Source organism: Lates calcarifer, linkage group LG4 (assembly GCF_001640805.2).
Source record: "Lates calcarifer isolate ASB-BC8 linkage group LG4, TLL_Latcal_v3, whole genome shotgun sequence".
Lineage (NCBI taxonomy): Eukaryota > Metazoa > Chordata > Actinopteri > Centropomidae > Lates > Lates calcarifer.
In genome coordinates, this window is record NC_066836.1 from 13,069,124 (window position 1) to 13,094,494 (window position 25,371).

At 39.6% G+C, this 25,371-nt stretch overlaps 1 protein-coding gene across 6 annotated transcripts in view; it reads right to left on the minus strand.

Moving 5' to 3' along the window:
• tnn (tenascin N) overlaps window positions 1-25,371 on the minus strand; it is a 52,620-nt gene that overhangs the window by 24,796 nt on the left and 2,453 nt on the right. For 5 of the 6 annotated variants that reach the window (XM_051070039.1, XM_051070038.1, XM_051070037.1 and 2 more), the window contains exons 1-6: window positions 13,293-13,438; window positions 6,600-6,797; window positions 6,148-6,348; window positions 5,516-5,890; window positions 1,432-1,565; window positions 1,200-1,329 (exon numbers count right to left, since the gene is read on the minus strand). In XM_051070039.1, coding sequence (XP_050925996.1) covers window positions 1,200-1,329; window positions 1,432-1,565; window positions 5,516-5,890; window positions 6,148-6,348; window positions 6,600-6,795 — 1,036 coding nt within the window. In that variant the 5' untranslated portion in view covers window positions 6,796-6,797; window positions 13,293-13,438. Of the gene's footprint in view, window positions 1-1,199; window positions 1,330-1,431; window positions 1,566-5,515; window positions 5,891-6,147; window positions 6,349-6,599; window positions 6,798-13,292; window positions 13,439-25,371 lie in introns of those variants that run through there. The other variant, XM_051070036.1, reaches the window with a different exon arrangement.

The window sequence follows — 25,371 nt, forward strand, 5'->3', positions numbered from 1 at the left end:
GGAAAGGTGCATATTTAAGTTTAAATGCATGTTTTTAAATTGTAAACATGCACATTAGCAGATACTTACTCTCAGTCATATTATGCATAATGATCAAGCGCTGAGTACTTTTTCAAATCCATGTCATGCATTTAGAATATTAGCATAGAGTCAGGGAGGGATGTCAGGATTTGCAGCATATGGTGGAAAAAGACAGAACAATGTGAACCATCACAAAACAAATGTTACAAAATGAAAAGGGTTCACGTTTTTTCAAATGTCAGCTATTGTGTTTTCCTGAGGGAAAAAGAAAAACATTCGTTTAAACCTTCTTTTGAAGTAGATCATCGTTTGAAGTCCCAAACTATGCAACCAGTGAAATGACTGCCTCATGCTGTGTACTCCTCACACAACCATAAGCCAGATGATGGTGTGTTTTCTCATGCCCGTACAGGAATGCCATGCTCTGTGAGGTTTTCCATGGCCAGCCAGGCTAACCACACATTACAGTCAAAATCAGTCTCCCCCCTCTGTCTGTCTGTCTCACTCACGCCCACCAGTCTCTTTCTCCTCACATCTGTGTCCTACCACATCTGTGAGCAAGTTCGATTTCCATTAAACACATCCGTAGAGCCATTTCCTTGTAATTGCCTTTAAATTTAGTGGTTAACAAACCAATGCTTAATGAAACACTTAGTGATGTCATTTAGCATAAGTAGAATGGACTGTCCATCCATGCACAACTATATACCTTAAACGTGTGACTGCCTGTGATATCTACAATGTTCAAATATGCAAAGTTAATATTTGAATTTTGTGGCAACTTGCCCCCTCATACTCATCCATCCTCTTACCTCGCACTTACCTCTTCCTTATAATCTAGTGTCTTAAGTTGCAACACCTCCTTCCATTTAAGTGTTTTCATGCCTCATCACATGTGTACTTACATTTGACCTCAAATGTGACCATTTAACCCAGAGAAAATCTAACTAAATCCCTCAGACCTGCAGGCCATACCTGGCCTCCACACCACAAAAGCCTTTAATAGGTTACATCTGTCCTTGCTTTGAAAAACCACCATGACATTTAAAGGCAACATGCTGCACCCAGCCCTCTTCCACTTCACCAGTAATGAAGCAAAGCTCATTTAGTCAAACAAAACACATGTTTAATGCTGGTAATTATGTTTTTCAGTTCTGATCTCAGCAGCTACTGCTCACCTGTGGTAGCTTCGATTTTGTCTGCTTCACTTTGGATTTCTTTGATGACTGCATACACCTGGACAATGTAGGTGACCCCAGGAGTCAGTCCTGTGATGAGGTAGGAGTTCTCTGTGTTAGGAATCCGAACCTAGGATACAGCAGGTCAAAATAAAGATGTTTTAAAAATGTGGCTCTTTGCTACATCCTTTATTTAACATACCCATTGAAGAATGAGAAAAAAACACACTACCTGCTCCAGGGCACTCTCATCACCTCTGGGATGATATGTCAAAATGTAATACTCTGCCCCACGAACGAACTCCCACTCAACCAGGAGAGAGACGTCAGTCACCTGGACTAACCGCAGGCCCTGAGGGCCAAAGACTGAGGGAGAAAGAGAGGTGTAGACGCAGACAAAGAGACAGAACAAATGTTCAATCGAGGCTGCAGAACATTTAATCTTATTTTACTTTAATTGCATTCTTGACAGTTATCTATTTCTGTCAGTCTTTACACCTTTTACCCTCACTTAATAAATTAACTTAAAGGCCCTGAAAACCAATTTTCTCAGTCAGCTTGTTACACACATGAACACACAATTTTCTGCCAAAGAAAGAACATTTTAGCTATTTCACATGAGATTTATTTTTGAGTTTTTCCCATTGGTTTGAACCACACTCATCAATGATTCTATCATGTTTATTGCCCAATTACATTGGACTACATTTTCTTCATTAGGGTGGAAAGCGAGGTACATGAACTCTGTTTCTAAATGAATTAAATGCCATAAATGAAGACAGACAGTGTCCATTGTGATAGACTATTTATCTTAACTGATCTGCCTGGAAGCTACAGCCTTTCCTCACTTTAACCTGTTTGTCCCTCTTACACCATTGGAGCAAAGTCATGAACAAGGCAGACACAATGCACATTATGAACACTGAGGTTTCTTCCCAAACCTCAATGGGATGGAAATAATTGGGAAAAATATTGCTTTTCAGTGGTTATACAAGGCCAAAGAGCTTCAGTGTAGATGATGGAAAATAATATGGTAAGGCGGTAAGAAGGTATATAACGACGGGGGAGTACAATAACAAAACAGTGGCCAAAAGACTGAAGACAGCAAGTCAGCAGTGCTGGGGAGTGAGGCTTTCCACAAAACAAGAGGAACTTTGTGTGGGTACGAGAGATTGAAATAAATGGCGAATGGTGGGAGATTCAGAGAAGTAAAGCATGGTACACAGAAATGTAAGTATATTTCAAGGGGAAAAAAGAGAAACGGGTGGTAAAGGAGTCAGCCATAACTTTGGTGGGGCAGGAATTCACATCAGGTTCAGACGTGTGTTCCACACGGCAAAGACAGGAAGCCTGATGTTTTCCCTCAAATGTAGCAGTCCTTTTCCATCTAGTATCAGTTAATATCCCCCTGTTGCTACTTGAGGCATGACTATCAACAATCTTCACCCTCAAATTATATTTCAGAACAGCTGGGGTGAATAAATTAACATATTAAGCTTGGAAAAAAATGAAAATTAATAGTGATTTGTGTCTTCGTTTATTGAAAATGAGTGAAATACCATTTGAAGAAGGAAAATATGACTGAAACAACATGTTTGGACTTCTTAAAAAGACTGTAAATCTGTAGCGAGTAAGCACTGAGGAAGTATCAGCGTTAACGCTGCTCAGGGCACTGAAATGGGAATTCGATCAACTTCTTTTACTTTGTTCCTCTGTGTCCTATTATCTTTTATAAATTTCCAATCCCTTTATAAATATTTTCAAACCAGACATGTGAGTCAAATTTCTGAGCCAACTCACTTACACATGGAACTTGCAAAAGTGGCCAAATATGGTTTGGAGTTTGACAGGGTACATTATGTTGAACACAATCTCTTTAAATGAGTCTGTGACTCTGAGACAGTCAAAGAGCGTACGATAAGAATGTTAAATCCAAAGCATCTGTATTGTGTTTATGTAGCTCTAAAGAAGTTACTATATTCATTATATCCAGATTACCTAATTAGATGTGGTAACTAAATGTTCCTCTTTTTCACTATAATCTGAAGGACTGACAAGAACATGTTTTCTTTGTTATAACACCCCTGATTCTCTAAACCACATTACATCTGCCTTTGATAGTGAAGATATTAACATCAATGGCAGTGGAATGTAACTGCACTATATGGGATGCACAGTGTATCTAAAGCCATACTTCAAGACTCATGCTGCCGTCATCACCCAAGGAGCAGACTGACATCCATCACCCAGGTGTTGAAATGGCAAGTAGCCACATAAAACAAAGAATGTCCCGACTGTTTTGCTTTTGTGCTCCTCTTCTCCTGTTGCTTATTACCACTATTATTACTAACACCTAAAATCAACACAGTGTATTTTTTTTTCTTACCTCCCACTTTCCCTTCCTCCCTGACTTTTCCTCTGACACGGTGCCACTGTTGATGTTGGATGCCATTCAACAGCACCTACACACGAAGCTGCAGAGCTGTCTCTAACTATTCTCTTGTCTCTGCAGAGCAAAACACAGCTTGAAGAAACTAAATCACCATCGAGGGTTTGACATAGCTGACCTGCTACTGTGAAGACTAAACCATTTACACCTATTCTGGTTTCTAATACTCTGATTCAGGACCTGAAGTTGGCTGTGGATCTTCTTTTGGTGGATCCACACACAGCAAATGTTACAAAATTCTCTGCTTTAAATTGTGTTATCTGGGTTAAATGTACATAGATAAGTGTAAAATTATGTTGTTATATAAAGGAGATTATTTTAAAGTGCAGAAAAGCGGAATTATCAGTCATTCACCTGTAACCAAATCATCAAGATTGTCACAGACTCGCAACAATCTCAAAGCGGGAACTCAGTGAATTATACTGTTCATGCCTGGCTACTGCTGCTGCTGCTCACCTTTCTGCTCACAGGACTTTAAATTGCCATAAAGTGCAATTTTGCACTCAGCTCCTGAGGCAATACAGTGATAGTGGTTTGGCAAGCTGTGCATTTATCAGGAAAGGTGATGATTTTTCTGCAGGGTTGAAACTTGATGGCGCCCCAAAAGACTGATGGACGTTCTTATATTCCTGCGGTATTATGTGACCTGATGTCATAAGCTATCTAGAGGCCAAAGCTGCCAGTGGTCATGGGGTCAGCCCACTGAAAGGGCCCCATCAGCTGCTATATCTGAAATAACTGTTGCAGAGATGGTTTGAATTCCACAGAAGTGGGTCACTATGACCATCATGATAACTGCCATAACTTCAGTTTCAGTCAGAGACACTTGGGTCCATGAACTGATTATTTATTGCAAATAGTTAGCAGTTAGATTTAACAGGGAAGACTGTTAAATCTGGTCATTATAATCGTTATACTGTATACTAGAAAAGCCAAATGTTGGTGCTGAGTTGTTACCATGAGGTAGCAGCAAAGCTAAAGTGACAACTGTCAGGTTAAAAAGCCCATCCTAGACGTCTGTATGAATGTAACTGGATATTACTTGTCAGGTAATTGCCATTAAAATGATGTATGAGCCAGGGATGCTGAAACATAAATCAGACAGATGGTAGTGGATCAGCTGATGCAAGAGCAACAGCATTTCTGTAAGTCTTCTGAATTTATTCACCCCCCCCACCCCACCCAAAAAAAAGGCCCCAAAAGTTTTAACTAAATCATGTGGGAAGCAAAATTTGTTTTGTTTTTTGTTTGAAGGTGAACTGGGCTTTAGGGGGAAGTGTTATATTTTTAACGGTCCCAGAGCTTCTTGTAGCATCTGTATCTTCTATGAGATACCAATTAATATTCACTGTTTAATGTCAGCAGAGCCATACAGGGAACTATAGAAAAAAAGGTTGAATGTGAACCCTGAAGTCTCATGATAAACACAAATCAAACTAAATGCAAGCCTGAGACATTAAAAAGTTATCATGCTGCACCCCAAATAAAGTACCCATAAAAACATCATGGTGGAATATGCTCAGAAACCAGTCTTCTCTCCAGAACATATCAAAAGGTCATAAGGTGTAGCTAGGCTACCCATGAAACACTGTGAATTATCTGTATTTGGAAGGAGGCAACACTCTGTAAAATACATGGCTGAACATTTTTCTAGTTCTAATTTCTCAACAAAATGTCATGACATGACACTACAAAGGGAAGAAACAAGTTAGAAAGCTACTGTAACTGACTAGTGCTTGCATGTTCCTGTCTTGCTAGTGCATTAGCCATTACCTCGCAAGCTACAACACTTCACAAGCTAGCAATGCGAGTACTCCCTACATAAAACCTCAAATAATTAGTTTTATTTAGCTTTTGAATAGCTTACCTAATGAACAGTCCTCCCCGTAAAAGCCTTCATCACAGATACACTGGCCGTCCACACACTGGCCGTTACCGATGCAGTCGTTTGGACACTTCTGGACGCTGCAGTCCTCGCCGGTGAAGTGTGGGAAACACACGCACTTCCCATCCACACATTGTCCCTTGTCGTTGCAGTTGTCTGGACACATCAGCTGGCTACAGTCGTCTCCCGTGTAGCCCTGGTGGCACACGCACTTCCCATCCACGCATCGTCCGTTGTCGTTGCAGTCATCCGGGCATGTGGACACCGAGCAGTCTGGGCCTTCCCACCCTGGGTCACAGAGGCAGCTACAGGTGTCGTGCTGGTAAGTACCATGGCCGCTACAGCTTGTGTCCACACCTTGGGAAGGAGAAGGGTGAAAGGGTCGTATTGTGTGCTTGATAGATCATTTATAAGTAGAAGACTGAACTGTGGTTTCTTAGGGTATTACTGACAAACCTTCACATATGCACTATAAAATACCTGGCTCACAGAAAATATACTGTTGTTATAATATAAAATAATATAAAAAGCAATAATTTTCTATTCAAGAGGTGGGGTCAAGAGTTGACCTTCCAGCTCAGCCTCCTTACTATATAAGTTGTGACACAGCTCACCTGCAGCACCACCTCTTCCACAACAGCCCTGAGAACACTGGGTCTTTAGGTAGTTGACTTCTTCTTCCAGCCCATTGACTCTGTACAACAAAGACTTGAAACTTTCAGAATCCTCACAGTCACACTTGGGCGTCTGCAGCCTGATGTTGTGTCTGAAGATGATGTCATTCTCTCCATTGGTAGTGGTCTCTGTCTGCAGACCTACAAAATGGGCAGTTGTCAGATATTACTGTAATGATTCATAGTGGTCACAGATATAAGTACAACATTAATCTCCAGTGGAAAATTCAACACAAAATACTATTACAAACAATCAGCCCAAAAAGATATCTATAGCTAATTGCCTGTATACAAAGAAAATGCATATTCATTCATTCATTCCTGCTTGTGTCTTCTCTCTCTCTCTCTCTCTCTCTCTCTGTGTCTGTAATTTTTATTTTGATTTTAATGACCTGTTTTGTCCTGGGTTGGCAGGTGTTCTAGTTTACAGCTGGAGCTCCCTGGGATGTCGATTTTATAGACGTGGCTGAAGGTGACTCCCTGCTCTGGGGCTGAGGGGTCTGGGTGGTTGTCGGCAGAGCTGAAGTGTGAGATGGTGCAGAGCAGGGCCAACAGGCACAGGGCCCTCCACAGGAGTCTAGTGGTCATGGCTAGAGGACAAGATAAGGGCAGATTAATTGTTAAATTGGCATAAGGCTTTTTCTAAATTTGGACAGCATCTGTGAGTATGTAGAACACTTGCTAGAGGCTAATCTTTGTACAGTAACTGTGTAAACTCTAATGAAGTAGGGATTTGGCCCTTTTCAAACTAAAAAGCTTTATCGTAAATGCATTGTTACCATGCAATAGTAAAAAGGAAAGAATGGTAATTTGAGGATGCAAAACAAAAACATAATCACCATTCCTGTAGTGCCAGCGTGCTATAGTACATAATAAAAAAATAGTCAAATATTTTGGGAAATATACTCCCTGTCCAAGAGTTAATTGAGAAGAATGATACCTCAGTCATGTTTGTATGGAGTATGTAAATATGGAGCTGGAGCCAGGAGACAATTAGCTTAGCTTAGCATGAGAGCAGCTTGTTTGTCATGAAATTACTCTACATGCCACTCTGGGTAAAAAAAACCCCACAAATATTCATTTTAACATTTCTGCATGAGTACGTATTTAAGAAAATGAGATTAAATGTTTAAATTGTTGAACTATTAAGGAACTGGTTGGTGTACTTTTCCAGGCTAGCTGTTTCCCCCCACTTCTGGTCTTTATGCTAAGCTAGGCTAATAGTCTCTTGACTCCCACTCAGTTCTAATGCACAGACATGAGAATGGTACAAATCTTCTTCTGTAGCACACAGAAAGAAAGCAAATAAATCACCCCCCACCCCACCCCAAAATAGAGCTCACCTCATTTCCCAAAAGGTGGGGGTATTCATTCAAGTAAAGTTCTTTTTACCTTACACAAATGTAAGCCTCACTGCTGCCTGTAAGGCACATCAAATCCACTTCAAAGATTCTCACAGAGTGGCATGAGATTACGCTTCATATGGAGCTGAGATATATATTCCATCTGTTTTTTAGTGCAAGTATATCCATTTTTTTAGAGATTGTATCTTATGCACTATCGACTATGACTACTGAAACTGTAGACGTTTGTCGTCATGGCTGACTGGACCTTAGTCTCTGGGTTGAAAGAGGGTCACATTTATACTTTCCAGTCAGTTTTATAGAGATTTGAGGACAGAAATACTGTCTGGGTGATACATAGGTTACATTACATTCAGTGGCGCACGCTGCTGTATATTTAATCTCAGGAAACCTTAACCATTATGTCACTGTGGTGTGTGTGTGTGTGTGTGTGTGTGTGTGTGTGTGTGTGTGTGTTATGCCCTCATTCCACTGTATGGCTGCAGAAAGTGAAGCAGTCAACACTTTGCCAGAGATCATTTTGCTCTAAACCATAAATTGTGCTCAGTCAGGCGTTTCAGAGCCTCAGAAAGCACCGAAACTTGTCCTCACTGATGATGTCATTGTGTCTAATGACAGTGATGTCATGTGAACTTAAAACCTTGCAGTGGGAAGCCAAATTACATGCTTTCAAAGTAGCATGCCCGTTTTAACCGTCAGTAGGCCTTTTTTGGACTTTGGTCTGAATTTAACTTTCTGGTGTAAAAGTTAAGCGGCAGAAGAACTTTTGATCTAACTGTGCTGAGCTTGTGTGGTCTATGGAAATACAAAACCTCTAATAGAGTGCTAGGAGCCCAAAATACAGTAGCATACATGCTCAAATAAATTTCTTGGACATTGAAATGATACAGGATTATTCTATGGAACATGCATGCACTGCCAAACCTCAAATACTGCACATACTAACCACAGAAGACAGAACTCTCTTCCTCACCTTTATTTCAATGTTTTAGCTGGACTTTACATAGGAACTATAAAAATTTTGTGAAGTTGTTCGAATGTTTGCTTTCGAGGTGCAGCTTTGAAGAGGAGAAACTGACCAACTGGAAACCCCTGTACTCAAAACATTTGCACATGAACGTCAAAGACTCAAACAGATGGAAAAGCAGAAAATGTCCAGAGAGAGAAACAGATCCTTAGAATCCCACTGGACATGGCATGAGCATCAGCTAGACCATTAAAATGTCAACAAGTGGACCTAAAACCTGCCAATCCTCTAGCCACCATGATGATACCATTATCAGATTGACAGAGATTCAGAGCAGGGATTCTAAGTAAGTGAGACTATACCTGACCTTTGGAGTGGTACAGGAAGGTCTTACGTACTTTCAATAGCTCATGTGGAAAGCTACTTCACTTACCCAAATGGACACAGTTTGTTTTCACTTAAATAAATGTTGGCTTATGAAGCTTACTTTTGATGATTTACACAGGGATGTAACTCAAGTAGCACTATGATTCAAAATGCTCCAGTCCTCTTTTAGGGAGACAAATAGACATGTAATTACCATAACCTGTTTCTAACTAGTCCAAGCCCAATATGTTTGACCTTGTTTGGTTATTTTAACTGTCTATTTGATTGCTGCTGGTCAAAAGCTTGAGGTTGGAGACTGGTGCCTGTGCAAGAAATCCAAACTATGACATCACTGGGAAATTGCTTTTTTGACCCTATGTGGTGGCCAAAACTTTAGACTTGAGCGGGTGTTTTATCAATGGCCAAGATTTGGGAGGGCAAACCAGAGATGAAGTAAGAGAGACATTAAGAGAAGGAGATGGAGAGAGACAAATGGAAAGTAAGGGAAATAGAGATGAAGAAATTGGAGAGTGAGAGAGATGAAGTGAGTGAGAGAGAGTGAATAGGTAAGGGGGTGGGGGGTGATGGAGAGAGTGTGTGTGAAGTCTACCAGTTAGCCACATTATAGACCGTATACTATAGTCATGTGGAATGGCAGTGAGCATTGGCGCGCAGAGATACTTAACAAGCATGTTTATAGCTCCCTGTCAAGGTTTTATTTGATGCTCACCATTTTTAGGCTCTTTTCTTATTTCTCTTGGAGGAGATAGCACTGTGACCTTCCAAGCATAGCAGAGGGCCACAACTGACTGCTAAGAATGTCCCCGTGTGGGAAAGCGAGATGGAGGGATTAATGGAGAGAGAAAATGGGGAATGAAGAGGAAAGTGGTGCAGTCATAGTTGAGAATTACTGCTGGAGAGATGGACAGCTAATGCATGAACTGGTAGAGGTATAGTTAGATGCACAAATGGACAGATGGATGAGTGGATGGATGGATGGCTAAACATAAGGATACATGGGTGGATGGATGATGACGGATGGATGGATGAATGGATGGATGAATGTATGGGTGGAGAAATGGATGGATTAATTGATCCGTAGATAAATAGATTGATGGATATATGATCAGACGAATGGATGGATGGATCAGAAATGAATAAATAGATTAATGGATACATTAAGGAATGAATTGATGGTTGGATGATTGATATGTAGATGGATGGTTTGAAGGATAACGGATGAGTAAATAAATCAATGAAAGAATGGATGACTGAATGATCTATGTATGAATGTATAGATAACAGACCGATTAATGAATATGTGAATGCATTTGTGGGTGATGTACAGATTGATGAATGGATTGATAAACACTGGAAAGATGATGGATGGAAGAAAGATGATCTATGGATGGATCGACAGAGGAATGAATCAACAGATGGATCTATTATGGATAGATGGATCAGTGGATGAATAGATGGATGATATAAAGATAGAAAGATATATGGACGGGTTGATGGGTGGATGGATAAATGGAAGATAGATAGATAGTTTGATAGATTGATTGACTGACTTTCCATGTGCAATTTTATATTGTACAGACCACTTGGAGATTCATTCAGGTAGTAGTTAAAAGGTAAAGAATGCATGGAGCAGATGTTGGTTGGACAGTGAACTGACAGGCAAGATTAGTTACCACTGATAGAATTACTAGATGTTTGCAGTATTAAGTGACTGTCATGACACAAAGCAAACTTTTGTTGACTTATAGTGAAAGCAGAAGGGATGTACAGGATATTCTGCAGTGGACCAGTGTCATAAATATGTTAAACCCTTTGGCATCAATGTCAAACACATTAATAATGTGAAGGCAGCTCTCTGTCACTAGACATTCCAAGTCAATATGTGATAAGACTGCAGGACAGAGCAGGAAAACAGAATGGCTTCAGTCCAGTGGATGCTCTCACTCAGCACACCGCCCATCCAAATAGCATTTCAACCTGGCTTTCAAGCCGACACAAGTAAGATTCAACATGTCCATAAACACGGTTAAAAATTCCTTCCTGACAATAACTTCTCCATGTCAAAGCAGAGCTATGTCAATGGGCCTGTAAAATGTTTGTTGACTACCTGTGATGTGTGTTCACTCTTTTATAAGGGAGAAAGAAGAGTGTGGGACTCTGCCCATGTGTGTACAGTATGTGTGTGTGAAACTCGTCATTTATAGCTTACAGAGATAAGGGGGGAGGGTTTGTCTGCAAAAGTAACAACAGCAATTTAATCACATACAGACAATACTGTCTGGATACACAGACACCTTTCACTGAAAGCCTCTTGACAAGTTGTGAGGGATACTTGTGTGTGTTTCTAAAAATCCCCTTATAATGTCAAAGCTTTGGAAACAGTGAATTCACTAAACATTGGATTGAGAGAAAGAGAGGAAGGAAGGGGAGAACAGACCACGAGAACCAAGACCAACAGCTGTAGAAAATAACTTGTATTGGGAATACAGAAGAGAAGAAGAAATCAGTGCACATTTGCCCTGTCCTCTCTAGAGAGCCATTAAGCCTCAGACAAAAGGCTGACTGTTTCACCAGGTTTCAACTCCAGACAAATCTCATAGGACTAAACCACCAAGCCCAAGGATGAGAAGAAGACAGGGTTGAAAAAGAGGAGAGGCAAGGTCATGCCTTTCTGTGCAGTCGCAAACTTGCAATGTTTGTGGGCGTTATTTTCCCTTCCTCTTTTCCTTCCCCTCGCAGCAGCTTGCAGACAGAATGGGGAAACTGAAATGAATAAAGCGAAGCTGAAAGCAATTATCGTCTGAGTGCAGAGCTCATATCTTCATGACTCTGTCTGCCTCCTGCTGCCATACAGACCACAAAGAGACCTCGATAAGGACTTTGCTTCATCAGAACCATAGAGGCGCTGAGCCCCTCAATGGGGCTCTCAGATGAAAACCTGACCTACTAAAAAGAAAGAAAAATAATACAACCAGGGCATTGATAAAACAGCCTAAATTCAAGATAGAGATCAATTTTCTGAAATAATAAAAATGTGTTTTTAGTGGCTTTCATATGCCCAGGGGTCATTTTCTAGTAGTATGGTAAATGAAAAAACTCCATAACTGGAGTTGTGAGGTTTCCATGAAAGTATTCACTTTTTGCAATCTGAACACTTTTATAAGCCACCCACTCAGGGTTGTGGGTCCCCTCTCTCTCTCTCTCTCTCTCTCTCTCTCTCTCTCTCTCTCTGTATTCCTCTCTCTATCATTTTGCATGGCTGAGGGCCCACATCTGTAGCTCATTTTGCGAGGGCTTCTGTGCATTCCCTGAGCCAGCACAGTAGCATTAAAGGTAAATCTATTGGATTGACAGGACCTGTGAGAATATCTATCACCCCGGCACATGTTTATTATAAATATTTATGTTATTATCACAGAGGAAAAGTTGTGCTGACACCTTTGTTGACAGACAATATAGGATTATCTATAATACAATTCTTGTCGTTCATAGCAGCACATTAAGAAAACATTATATAACACTTTGAAAAAGGGTTTTGTGAACAGGTATAAGCACTGAGCACCAAACATTCACATAACTTTAGTCAGTGTGTGTTATATCCCATCACATATCAGAATGTATCACTGACCAAGATTTCCACAACTTTACCGCAGACAAAGTGCTGCCATGCAAACCCAAACTAACCAGCTTCAGTCACAGGACACCTGATAATTTCCAGCTGTCAAGTCCAACTTTAGACTGTCATGTAACTGACAGCGCAGTCGGAGTGAAAGGCTGCGGATGTACAGTACTTCATTAAAGCCTTATCCACCATCTGAGGGTAGAGGATGTAAAAAAGAAAGAGAAAAGAGGAGAGTGAAGGAAAGATGAGTGAGGGAGTTAGATGGCTTGAGAGAAAAGAAAAGGAGATGGGGGGCTGAGAAATAGCTGAGATGGTGACTGATAGGGAGCAAGAAAGAAAGCAGAAAAAGTATTTTAAAAAAGAAGAAAAAGTATAATTGGTCCCCTTGGGATCATGTAGACATAAACAAAAATATTCCCTGAGCACAGCAGCATTAAGAAACTTTTAACAATTAACAGCTGTCATCATTTTTTTTTTTTATCTTGAACGTCATCAAAATTAACTTTCATTCAGCTTATAAAATAAGGGACTTTAATCTTATGTTGAAGTGCACAAAATCTAACAATGATCCTCCTTAACTGTCTCTCAAAACTTTCATACACCTACAGGTTAATTGGATCATTGTAGACCAGCACTCTATCTGTCACATTACAACAGTCAAATTAAAAATCACCAACATATTATGTACAGTGCAAGTTAAGTGCAAATCACTGAGAAAATGTACAGAATTCAAAAGTTGCCTTACCCTTGAGAGTTTTCTTAAACTTTGTCCTCCTCTACCTCCTTTCTCTCTTTTCTCTGAAGGACTGAACGTCACTCACCAAGACTCTCCCTCTGCCACCTGTTGACAGGCCAGGCCCAATGATTCAAAGACCTCTACACTGCCAGTGACTTTTGCTCTCACCCTCCCTCTTCAATTGTTAAAATCTCTCCTAAGTGCTTATAGGCCAATGGGCAGTTAGTTTGGGAGTGTCTCCTCTCCTCCTCTCCTCAAGTGATTGAATGAGAAGGGAGAGGGAGAGGAGGAGGAGAGATAATGAGCAGCATTTACTACTTTTTCCCCCCAAGTTAATCACTCTACTTAAACACACCTCTTACATTACGTCCTCACCGTCTCAACACTTCGCTCACTTTTTAATAATTGTTTTTTTTCTCCTTGTATGTGTTTGGTTACAGTAGCAGAGAAGGTTGGAATTAATCTCTTTAGCAGGAGTAGGGTCTTAAACACAGTAACTGGATGAAGCTTGGAATCAAGGGGATGAGTTTGAGGCCAAGACAAACAGAGAGTAGGCGCAGGATAGAAGGAACCACTGGGAAGAGGTTATATTTAACAAAATACAGTTCAAAACTACAAGTTATACAAGTCAAACTGTACACAGAAATTCACAAGGAGGCTCAAAAGAAAATTGGCTTTAAATGATATGGGCACAGAGGTGGCAGTTGGAGACAAACAAAAAGAGCTGGGGGCATTTCACGGAATAAGCCATCTGGGGGTATGGGTTCTTAAATATCGTGATAATAATCTCAAGAGTCCTTTGGAAAATTTATTCTTGGTTGGATGATTGGCAGTTAGAAACCATAAAGTCTTGACTTGATTTGACAATTGCTGTTTGTCAAGTTGTTTCTATGAAAACAGACCACTGCTAAGCATCCTGTGAAGACGCATCGCAGAGCACAACTCCTTCAAGCCGACAGAGAAACCACAAGCTTCACAATGAAAAACTTACCCCCTCAGACTGCATTGTGATCACTTTAAAGCGTGCTAAGAAAAAACATTCCATTTCAGTTTGGTTTCTTTCATGCAAGTACATACAATAAAATTTGAAATAATGCAGGCTACTAAGTGCGTGAATACAAACAGTGACAGAAAACACACATCAGCCTGGACCACCATGACCATTACCAAAGACCCCAGGTGTCAAGGTTGGCCATAGTTTACGCTGACAGCAGCTATTTGTCTCTAAATATATAAGTAAGGTTTCGAGTTTCTGCGGGAACCCAGAGGACGGTGGGATTCTTCAAGTGAAACTGGAGCTGTAGCTGGAAGGGCAGGTGTGGATGTTTGTAGAGAACAAATGGTGTTCAGACTTTTGTTATTTCTCCAACATGTTGGACAATGTTGAGGTTCTGGCCAGTTGGTCATCTTACTCAATATCTGATGAGATGATTGGCACCAAAACCATTTGTGTGAATTCAGTGTAGATTTCTGTCCTTTGCATGTGCTAGGACTTACCATACAGGAAACTTGTATAAGAACTTGAAGGATGTGGTGAATTGTTGCAGATCAAAGAGACAAAGAATTCAAGAAAACATTGCAAATACTGATTCACTTACAAGAACTATGACATTTTTGCTAATAGCAGTCCCCAGTCAGCTACTTCAGCCTGTATAAATCAGTTTGTTGGCCACTTAGGGTGTAGCACAATATGCTGTGAACACAACATATTATCACATATATCAACATATTATTGATATAGTGAACGTGCGAGCAGACAAGTGCCTATTTACACATTGAGCAAACATGAATAGCTTTAACATTTTTTGGATTTGTGTTTCTGGCTACCTGAAGAAACCAAGTTACTAATCACACTCACTCTCTTTTTAGCTCCATCTTTGTCTCCATCAATTTCTCAGGGTGCCTAATCTGCTAAATGCTCCAGTATCTTCACCAGCTAGATGCTAACTTTGTCTGTCTGCTTTTTGGAGCTAAAAACAATCCCTAGAGTTGAAGAAAACTAGAAAGTTAGGCAAACACTTTCTGTAGGTCTGTCAGTACAAATGGCATGTTTCACATTTCATTTCATCAATTGATCCATCGTTAATACAGAATTATTCATCAGAACAGCTTTGAGGTGTGGTCACATGGTCCTATATTGTGTTTATTGAAGATACAGCAGTGATGATGGGTATATCATGGGTGAATTATGTGTTTTTTTATCGCATATTTGCCAGGTTTTAGGAGAAAAAGCAAAAAGAACAAGGATAATATTGTTGTCACTGAGAGGCAACATAACTCTTGAAAGATAATATCTGTCATTTTGCAGCAGTGTCTGCTGTGCCTTTAGAAGCAAAGAGCTCCTTGGAGCAAGGGCATAGATGAATGAAACACCGGATGCCCCATAATGGCACAGTCATTACAGAGACACATTTCCTATGGAAGATAAGATATAACCTTGGAACATCAGTGGATGTGATGTTCAGCCTAAGATTTGGTCCAGCACCAGAGCTTTCTACTCATCTTGTTAATTTCCATATGAGACCCATGAAACTAGGAGACTTTCAATTACACTATGACTACAGAATAAAGACTACAAAGATTAATTAAGTTGCCTTAAAGTTCTTCTTATCATGTTGAAAAATTCTTTTTAACAACTACAAAGCGCCACACTTTTTTCCATTAGAAAGAGGCATAGATATAAATCTGGACTTGCATTAATTAACTCTGTCACAGAGGAGGATAACATCACCTGGAATCAGATTCTTATGGAGAAAAAAAGAAGAAGAAAGGGAGACAAAACATTTCCCCTCATCAGTTTGGTCGTGCTTTAACCAGTGACCTGAGAGTACAGTCATATGTTGATGGTTTTTAATGTTACACTTCACATTAATACACAATGACATTATACCATGTGTCTCATTAGTTCTCTGACCTCCTGCTACCACCACTACTACATAAAAGCTACTACACGCAACAGGAGCAGGGTTGTAATGCAGCCAGCAAGTTGTCTGGTCCTTGCATGCTTGCATGTGTAGAGACGTGAGCAGACTCCTTGTTGCTTATCTGAAATTGGTCTCAAACATTTGGACCCAATTACTGACTCTGTGATTTGGAAATAGATGAAATAAGCAGTGAGGAATATCACACATGGACCCACACATACACGCACGCACAACCAGTCACTGAGAACTGCAAACCTGTCAACAAGTTTGTCGCTAATGTCAACAAGCATTAAGATTCTGTTACAGCTGAGAACCCATCCACAAGTGCTTTTACTAATTTTGAGAAGATATTTTTACTCTTGCTTTGTGGTTTGGTTGAAAATAATGACTAACCTTAGTCTTGAAAAACATCCTTCATTCCAACCATCTGGGGAATTACAACTTCCTGCACTCTTGCAATTAGACAGTTGCTGTAGTTTAGTAGTTTCTTTTGCGTGCAACTGCCAAATATAAGAATGTTTTTATAAAGAAAGAGTACGGGGCCTTACATACTCACAGACTTCACAAAGTATGCACAGAATGCCAAGTCGGCACATTGAACTGCATTTGTGCACTCTAGTCCTAAGGACATGCTTTGTGGGAGGTGATGACATTTACAGAGCTTCATGGGACAATGAGAAAATATTCCATGCATGTCACTATACTTTCAGGGAAATATGACTGTTTCCCATTGTAAGTGCTTGCTGGTTTCAGCCCATGCCGGGAATCGTACCCCTCACCAGCAACAGATGTAACTCTTCACAGCGGGGTGACTTTTATATTATGTTTCCTTTAATGTGATACATGTTTGTACTCTGTCTCCTTTCTCTGGGAAAAAAGACAATCTCTGAACTTTTATTGGAAGGGTCTACACACCTCTGATTTTCCTTTTCCTTTATCCCTGTCCTTTTTCTTCCAGACAAGAGGCAGACTGTAAATTTAAAGCCGCTGAATGAAGGTGTCTTTGACAACATCTAAATGCAAAACAGGACATGTTTAAAGGTCAGCATAGTTGTTACCTGGGCAAATCAGATTTGGCCTGTACTTAATAAGCAGGTATCTTCTTGTATTGGAGTTCTCATTAAAGTAAAGTTATAACAGACGCAGCATAATGGGCAGAAGTGGATCTAGTTCATGTGAGGGAGTCTTCCTCTCCCCTGTGATGCTTCTCTCTTAATGAAGTACTTTAGTCCTTGACTAAAGTCCTTGACTAAAGTACTCAGCCTCTTTTGCTGTATGTGATGGAAAAGGCTGCCTTATTTATTTAATTATTTGTGGCTGTAATTGAATTCTTATTAACCATGTATAAACACTTGCTGTTACATGTTAGATGGAGGGATCTGCAGGGGATAGAAAAATACAGCTTCTCCTGATTTGTGATGGCAGCCCCTCATCTTAAATCTGAGCCTCAGAATTAAAGATACTGACAGATTTACATTGCACAACTTTAGAAATAGCTGGTGGGCTGTACAATAACAATAACACCTAGTCATGATAAATTCCCTTGTTTTGTACTGTGTTGATGACAGTGGAAAATCACAGCTTCAACACCACTTTGGCATCTACTTTTCAGTTAGATTGGGGTGGTTAGTGGGGATGGTCGTGGCTTGTGGTTTACATTTTTTCTCAAGCTCTTAAAACTTACACTGCAAATACAAGCTTAAAGAACAGGGCTGGTGAGATCATCATTATCAGGACAGAGGTTCAGACATTTTTCTTTCATCATATAAACATTGTGAAACTAAAACATTTTACAGTGTATTCCTGTTTCTTACTCATATGCCTTTACTAAAAGATTCATTATGATGAGCACTAACAAATCAATTTCAACAAAAATTACATCAGACTCATTCAATATTCTTAAAATATGTGGTGTTTCTTATAGAACTGATGAAGCAATGAGCACACTGGTCTATTTTAACCTCCCCTGCCTCCTCCTGCAGATTTGTGATTTTAATTTAAATGTTTGCTAAGGAAGGAGGAAGTCATTTATTATCCGCTTCCCTACCCTTGCTGCACCTTTTTGCTATCATCTTGGTCTTCCTCCCAGCCAAGATAAAGCGGCCCTCCCGATGCTCATATATTTCTAGTTAGAACAACTACACAGTACGTGAGCCACTGTTTACAAAAGGTGCTGAAGCTGCTCAGTGTCAAGCCATAATTAACATGATACTTGGAGCATGATCAGTGATGCAGAAGATTAACTGACTTGACTTGTCAGTGCTGAAGTGATAAATTGATCAACAGAAGAGTAACCGACCACAATTTGTCAAATCCTTTAACTCATGTATGAAACAACATTCCCCGGTTTTAGTCTCAAAATGTAAGGATTTGGTGTTTTTCTTTGTTTTATATTATTTTAAATTCGAATATCTTTGGGATTTGTACTGTTAGTAGTTAGATTGTGATAGACTTTTTAAAAAACTATTTTATAGTAAATATATTTTATGTCCAAACAATTAAATATAAAAAATATATATATATATATATAAATTCATTGATAAAATAATCAACAGAGTCATCTATAATTGAGATAATCTTTAAATGCAGCCTTAATGATATTATGTAGTTATACTATCATTTCTCATGTCCAACAAAGTAAGCATTTTAGTGAACTACATATATGCTATATGCTATGCTACATATATAAAACTTGCCACAGTACAGCTAAAATGATACAGCTCATATCAGACAGATTCTCAGCCTAATAGTGTCCTACAACAGGCCACACTAGTACAAAGACATTTTGACAGTATCAGCCCTTTACAACCACTGCCTGTCTATCTGTGCTCAAACAACCGCTTTCAATAACTTAAACCTGAACCCTCACTGGATCCTTTCACATAAATATACAGAAAGCACATTAACTATTGCCTTTGAACTATGGTATATTTAATCACACACAGGCTAACTGTGGTGAGGGGAACTGAAACATTGCTGATTGCGTGTCTCCTTGTGGATCTGGAAACTGCTGATTGAGAGGGCTGATTTGATCTGAAGGGGAGCCACACTCTTAGGGCCTGTGTGCAAAATGAGAACTGATGGACGGGTCCAAATAGCACCCGCAGATATCTAACACGTGAAATATGTTTAAATAGTGACTAAATGTCTGGCTTGTCTGGGGGTCATTAGCTCTACATTAACACAGCCAACTCAAAGCTGACAGTTTTCCACCACCGTGGCAAAAAGTTGATTTTGTTTTAGAGACAAAATGTTTTCTTGTTGTTTACGTGGAGATTACCAGATCAGATCAGAGGAAGCCAGAGCGCCAAAGCTGGCTTCAATGCCACATTCGGCATGTTTACAGTTGTCAAATGTCCTGGAGGCTGTTTTTATTTTCTACCAGTGTAAACTGAATGTGTGTGACTTTGGTGGAGAGCAGATCAGATTAGAGGACCCAGTGTAGATAAAGCCAAAGTCATTTCAGTGGAAACAAACTAATGCCATATGGAGGTTTGGCTGAATGGGCTCCTTTCAGGGCTCTTGTTATGTGTTCGGTTTCCTTTGATGCCCACCACATTGCGCTCATACGAACAAACATGTGGGCACACATGTATACATATAATGTACACGTTCATGTATTATAAGCTGTTGCCCTGTTTTCAGTTATCTCTAAAGCACACCACAGTTCACTTTTATGTTCTTTGTCAACCACTCAGAATAGCACAAGCAACATATGTGGAATAATTGTACATCTACAGCTTGATGATCTGCTAATGTTGTTCGACTACTGTGAGCGGTCAACACAGATTATTTTTAAAGATTATTGTTAATGTGGCTTTTGTTTTGTTAGACAGCATATAGAAAGAGCAACAAAAATGGTCTGACACTGATGTGCAACGACTGTGGTCTGGACTCAGACTTGTGACGTCACGAGCGCAGGACATCGCTTCTGGTGACACATCTGCTTCAGATCACAACTCAGGAAACAGGGAGCTGTTTTCCAGCAAAATGTGAATACATGTGGCTCAGCTTTTCACAAAAACACAGTGTATTGATACCCAACTACTTTTGACAAAATAAGAGGAACCTGCTGTCAGAATGATAACTGAAGAGTCCTTATTCATCCAGTGCAGCACATTAGCAAATGAATTAATTGGGACAGACAGGGCAAGTCAAGCAGCAGTTTGACAGATGAGTTGGTGTCAACAGCTGTAACAGAGCTTCCTGGGCTAATGTGGATACCCGTCCTCGGGGTCAGGCCATCCTGTCACGAGAAGCCATGTGGAGACCTGACCCCTGGCCCACCAGCTGACATAACCCAGCAACGCTCATGGCTTTTGATCGCAGGAGACTCACCAGTGGCTTTTTATTTGCCTCAGAGAAAAGAGAAAAGGTGCAAATGAAAAAAGAGACAAGCTCAAGCAAGTAAAGATCATCCTAAACACCTGCAGCTCAAGCTCATTTTACAGTGAAAATGGAACAAATAATCATGGAATAGACTGCACGGTGTAGACTTTGTTACTTCCTCTATAAAAAGAAACCATCCACAGACTTTGGCTGGATTTCAACAAGAGTGAGAATAAAGAGGGAACTGTGTAACTCTGCGTGGTTGCATTGGTGACAAATCAGCACAGTGAAATGTATTTTTCCTGCATGACTTTTGCGGGCAGAGAAATCACCTCTGTTTGAGATATCTGATTTCAGCCGACAGCGAAAACAAAGTTAAGATAGCCTCTGACTGACAGGCCAAGACCTCTGGGTCTCCACTGGAAAATAGAGGCACAAGGTTACAGAAAGAGTGACAGTGACAAATAACACACTACACATGTACTTGTTCTTTCATAGGGAGTTTTAAATAACTAATTTCCTGCCTGTATTAATATGATTCAAACACAAACATGGAAAGAGAGAGGTCACATGAATCTACACTTCCTCAAACCGTGACATGAAGGAAATTATTTCAGCTCTGTGAAGCGGCGCCAGAAGTTACCCTTCACCTGATTCTCTTAGGTCAAGAAAGATTTGTTTTCAAAGCTTGCGGACTACACTTCCTAAAGTGCTGGTGGTCCTGTAACTAAGTATAATCACAGATGTGTCTGCATCCATCTCTCTCTCTCTCTCTCTCTCTCTGTCTCTTTCTCGTCTCTCACTTTTTCTATCTTTCTTTACCCTCCAGTAGCTGCACTTATTTAAATTCAGATCTCCTCCTCTCAAACTACTTCTGTTCTTCTCATTGACAATGACATTAACACCTAACCATAATATCAGTGAATATGGTTCTGGCTTTTACAAATATTCCTTTATATCCCCTGAAATGGGGGAAAAAACAAACCGGATAATCTTAGTCTTTATGATCTTATGTATCAAACACACTTAATTCACACAAATAGTGCAGCAGCACTTGAATCTAAGAGGGACAGTTGATGGTTTTTTGAAAAATGCTCCCCTCGGCAGAGCATAAGCGACTGCAGCGTATCTGCAGATGGGACTCATCATTTTTACTTGACCCAAAAGACTCAACTTAAAGTCTTACAATATTGTGATTGATAATATGAAGTAGGTAATCTATCTGCCAGGACAAGAAAACGATAAAACAGATGGTATGAGACAATCACACATCACACTAGTGCCCATATTATTCAGCTTTAAGAAATTAATGATGATCAAATATTGAAAATGTATGTTTTTTTGACAGTTTCTGGAAATATTGTGCACTCAGAAAATATTGGGAATCTAACTTTTTTGAGTTTGATCTGAGTTTTTGTGCATGGGGGTAAATGTGTATGCTGTATTCTTATATCCATGTTATTTACAGACCTTGCTTTTATGAATTGTTACTGTCCTTGGCAATTTTACTACTTCAAGTATTTTATGTTTTCAAACATATAACATGTTAGGACATTATTAAACTTGCCATTAACCCAGAAAAAGTATTTAACAAATCTTATTAATTTCATTATCTGTTAATTAAAATAGTACCCAATCCCCAAATGTCATTTTATGAATCTGCACACTGCTTAAACATCAGGTATTTCCAGAGAATACCCTGTCTTTTGCTCTCTAGATAAACATACCTCTGGTTAAATGAACTGAAGTAAAGATGATTTTCTTCTGAAGTTGTCATAAGCTGGTATTTGTGTTTGATTCATTGCACAAAAATGTGTGTATGGACTAAGGATGTAAGCTCACTCACCTGCCTGCATGCACGCCATAAATTTGACCAAACTCTCTCTTTCTCTTTCTCAGTCTTTAGCTTTCTCCTGAGGGAATGCTGGACATTCCTGAGGTCTGGACAGCAGGGACCTCTGAGTCAGTCAGGTCGTGGCCTCTTGCTAAATGAGCTGTATCTTGTTCAAATGGACACTGATTACTTAGAGAAGGAAAGAGCTCCCATGCTGACGTGTCAGTGAAGGCACTGGAAATGGCATAAGACTGCTGATTCAGTGCCCAATACCCTAAAGTCTATGCACCAGACTGCTTAAGGTATAACAAAGTATTTTTATTACAGAAATATGCATTTTAAATTTCAGTCTGGAGACATAAAGAGTCTTTGTGAATTAATAACAGGGGTTTCTATATAAAAGCAAACACCATGAAGCTAAATTTAACTGCATTGTTTCAATAGTATGTTTAGTGTTAAGAAGCCCAAAAGATCTTTTCTTCCCTTAGTTTTGCTGTCTCAGTTTCTCCCAAGGTGCACTTATAGAGTGTTTAAGTATACTTGCACTGCAGAATGACTTTTCCATGATCAAAAATCCAGTCTGAATGGTTTGCTTTGTGACTGATTTATTAAAGCACCTTTAAATACTGTAACATGTGCTTGGTTCTTTTCATTTGGCCAAAAAGTTTGTCAGAGACGTCCGGTGCAGAATAATGGACCAGTTGAAGGCTTGAGAGCTGTGGCTCCAATTGTGACATTTACAACATCTCGAGGAGGTGGAATTTATTTATTTTACCTGTCGAGAGAAATGCAGGAAATGTCTCACTGTTAGATTTTTCCTCTTCTTGCACCAGGTACTGTATGCATTTGATTATGGTTTCAGAGAAATGGTGGAATATTTAAAATGAACTGTAAGCATTTAACCACATTTGTATAGACTGGTTGTGCAAGACATAATACCTTTCTTGACATGTACTGACTATAATGTTTTTGGTGTATATACAAAGAGGCATACACAAGAAGTCTTAAGTGGAGCCATTTTGCTTAAAAAATGAAAACTAATTTTTATATTTATCCAATATAAGAAGAATCTTGTCCATGTCTTGAAAATAAAAATAAAAACATCAACTGCAATGAAACAAATTGAATTAGCAGATAGAAAGATTTAAAACAGACATTAATTCTGAATTAAGATATGCCATAGATAGTTATGATATAGATGGGCATCATATCATCATATATGATATAGGCTGTGTTAGACACTGTGCCTAGGTTAAATGATTTGAAAAAATATCAGGATCATGGCCAGGCTATTCAGCGCAGAGTTGGTAATCCAAAGTTATTTCAGAGACGCATGACATCTCAGTTTTCTGTGCCAAATTCCATCACATTATGGCCCCATATTATATCATGTTATTGTACAGAAATATAAGGAACATTTTGTTTTGGCAGCTGGAGATGCCTGGTTTCAAATATTTGAACTACATACATGCTGAGATGTGCTGCTGTACTCTGACCATGGCCCTGAACAGTCCCAACTGAGATCAGATTCTCACCAAGAAGCCAAAGTGAAGCTTTGTTAAGTTTTATTAATATATATTTCACTACAATTTTTGCTGCTGCCTCATTCAGTCTGATTATGTGGACTCCATATGATTTATGTACAGATCATGTGGTTCACAGGTAAAAGTGGGCAAGCCCACCCACTAAGACACACAGCACTGTTAATTGTTTGCAAGCTGATCTGTGCATATAATGTCCATGGGATGACATGATCATGACAATCATGTCATCCCATGGAATTTAGGCTTATTTTAATGTGTGTGTGTGTGTGTGTGTGTGTGTGTGTGTGTGTGTGTGTGTGTGTATGTGTGTGTGTGTGTGTGTGTGTGCCTGCATCTAATATTTAATCAACAAAGAAGTGAGATATGACAGGCAGGAGAAATAAACATAATGGAAGAATATGCCATCTTCCTTTATTCCTTATAAAAGAAAAACTGAATCAAACAACCAAAGGGATGGAAAACATATTGTTCCCGTCACCTCTGTGTGGTATGTTGGCAATCAGTCTAATGTTTGATCAGCCACGGGATCCTTGTTTACCATAAACTATCTTGTTTAGGATGGGATGAAAGAATGCCTAAACCACTACAGCCAAAGGAATAGCTAACAGACACCAGAGAGGTTTAGAGCTGCTTGACAATGGCTGTCGGTGTGGGACGTATGAGTGGAAACAGAGAGCATTCCCTCAGTCTGATGCACATGCAGGCATTAGTCTATCTCCTGGGTTTTTTTTAATCTCCTGGTCAGGAGAGAAAAGGATTGTACTTCTACTAAACAGGGCACTAGTGATGAAATATAATTAGCATGATATGAACTCAGTAAGGTTAGTATAAATAGTGTTTCATATGGTTAAACCAGTGCACCGAATGGTTTCAGCCTCAGGTACATTATCTTGATTTTTATAGATGGGGTGGCTGTGCCACTCACTAATCTTAACTTATATCTCAGTAACAGTTTTATGTTGTGTAGCTTTGCTCCTATATCTCCCCAAGTCTCTCTGACATCTTTATATTTAATTGCTCCTTTATTGCCAGCTGACGGGAGACAGTATTGCTACTCTACTGTCATTTTTATTATCTGCTTGTAATGTCTAAAAGTCACAAGGTATAAAGGATCTTCTTCATCTTTCTCTCTCAACCCAAAGCACTCTAGGCTACACACACATACACACACACACACACACGCACACACACATTGTCATGAGCCACAATAAGCCTTGTCTTGTCTGCCTAGTCTTTTAACAGTAAGGATGCAGAGCTGTTCATATTGAGTGACTGGGGATAAATACTTTATTTACATTATTGACTAGCATGATTATTTGCATGAGTTTGTTCAACAACAAGTGCTGTGTGATGCATCTGCAGAGAGCCTCACCCTTACATCATTTAATCAGCAAGAAACGTGTTGTTTACTCCCATCAAGTTTTTTAAGGTCTGATTGAAGAATGTCTAAACCTCTC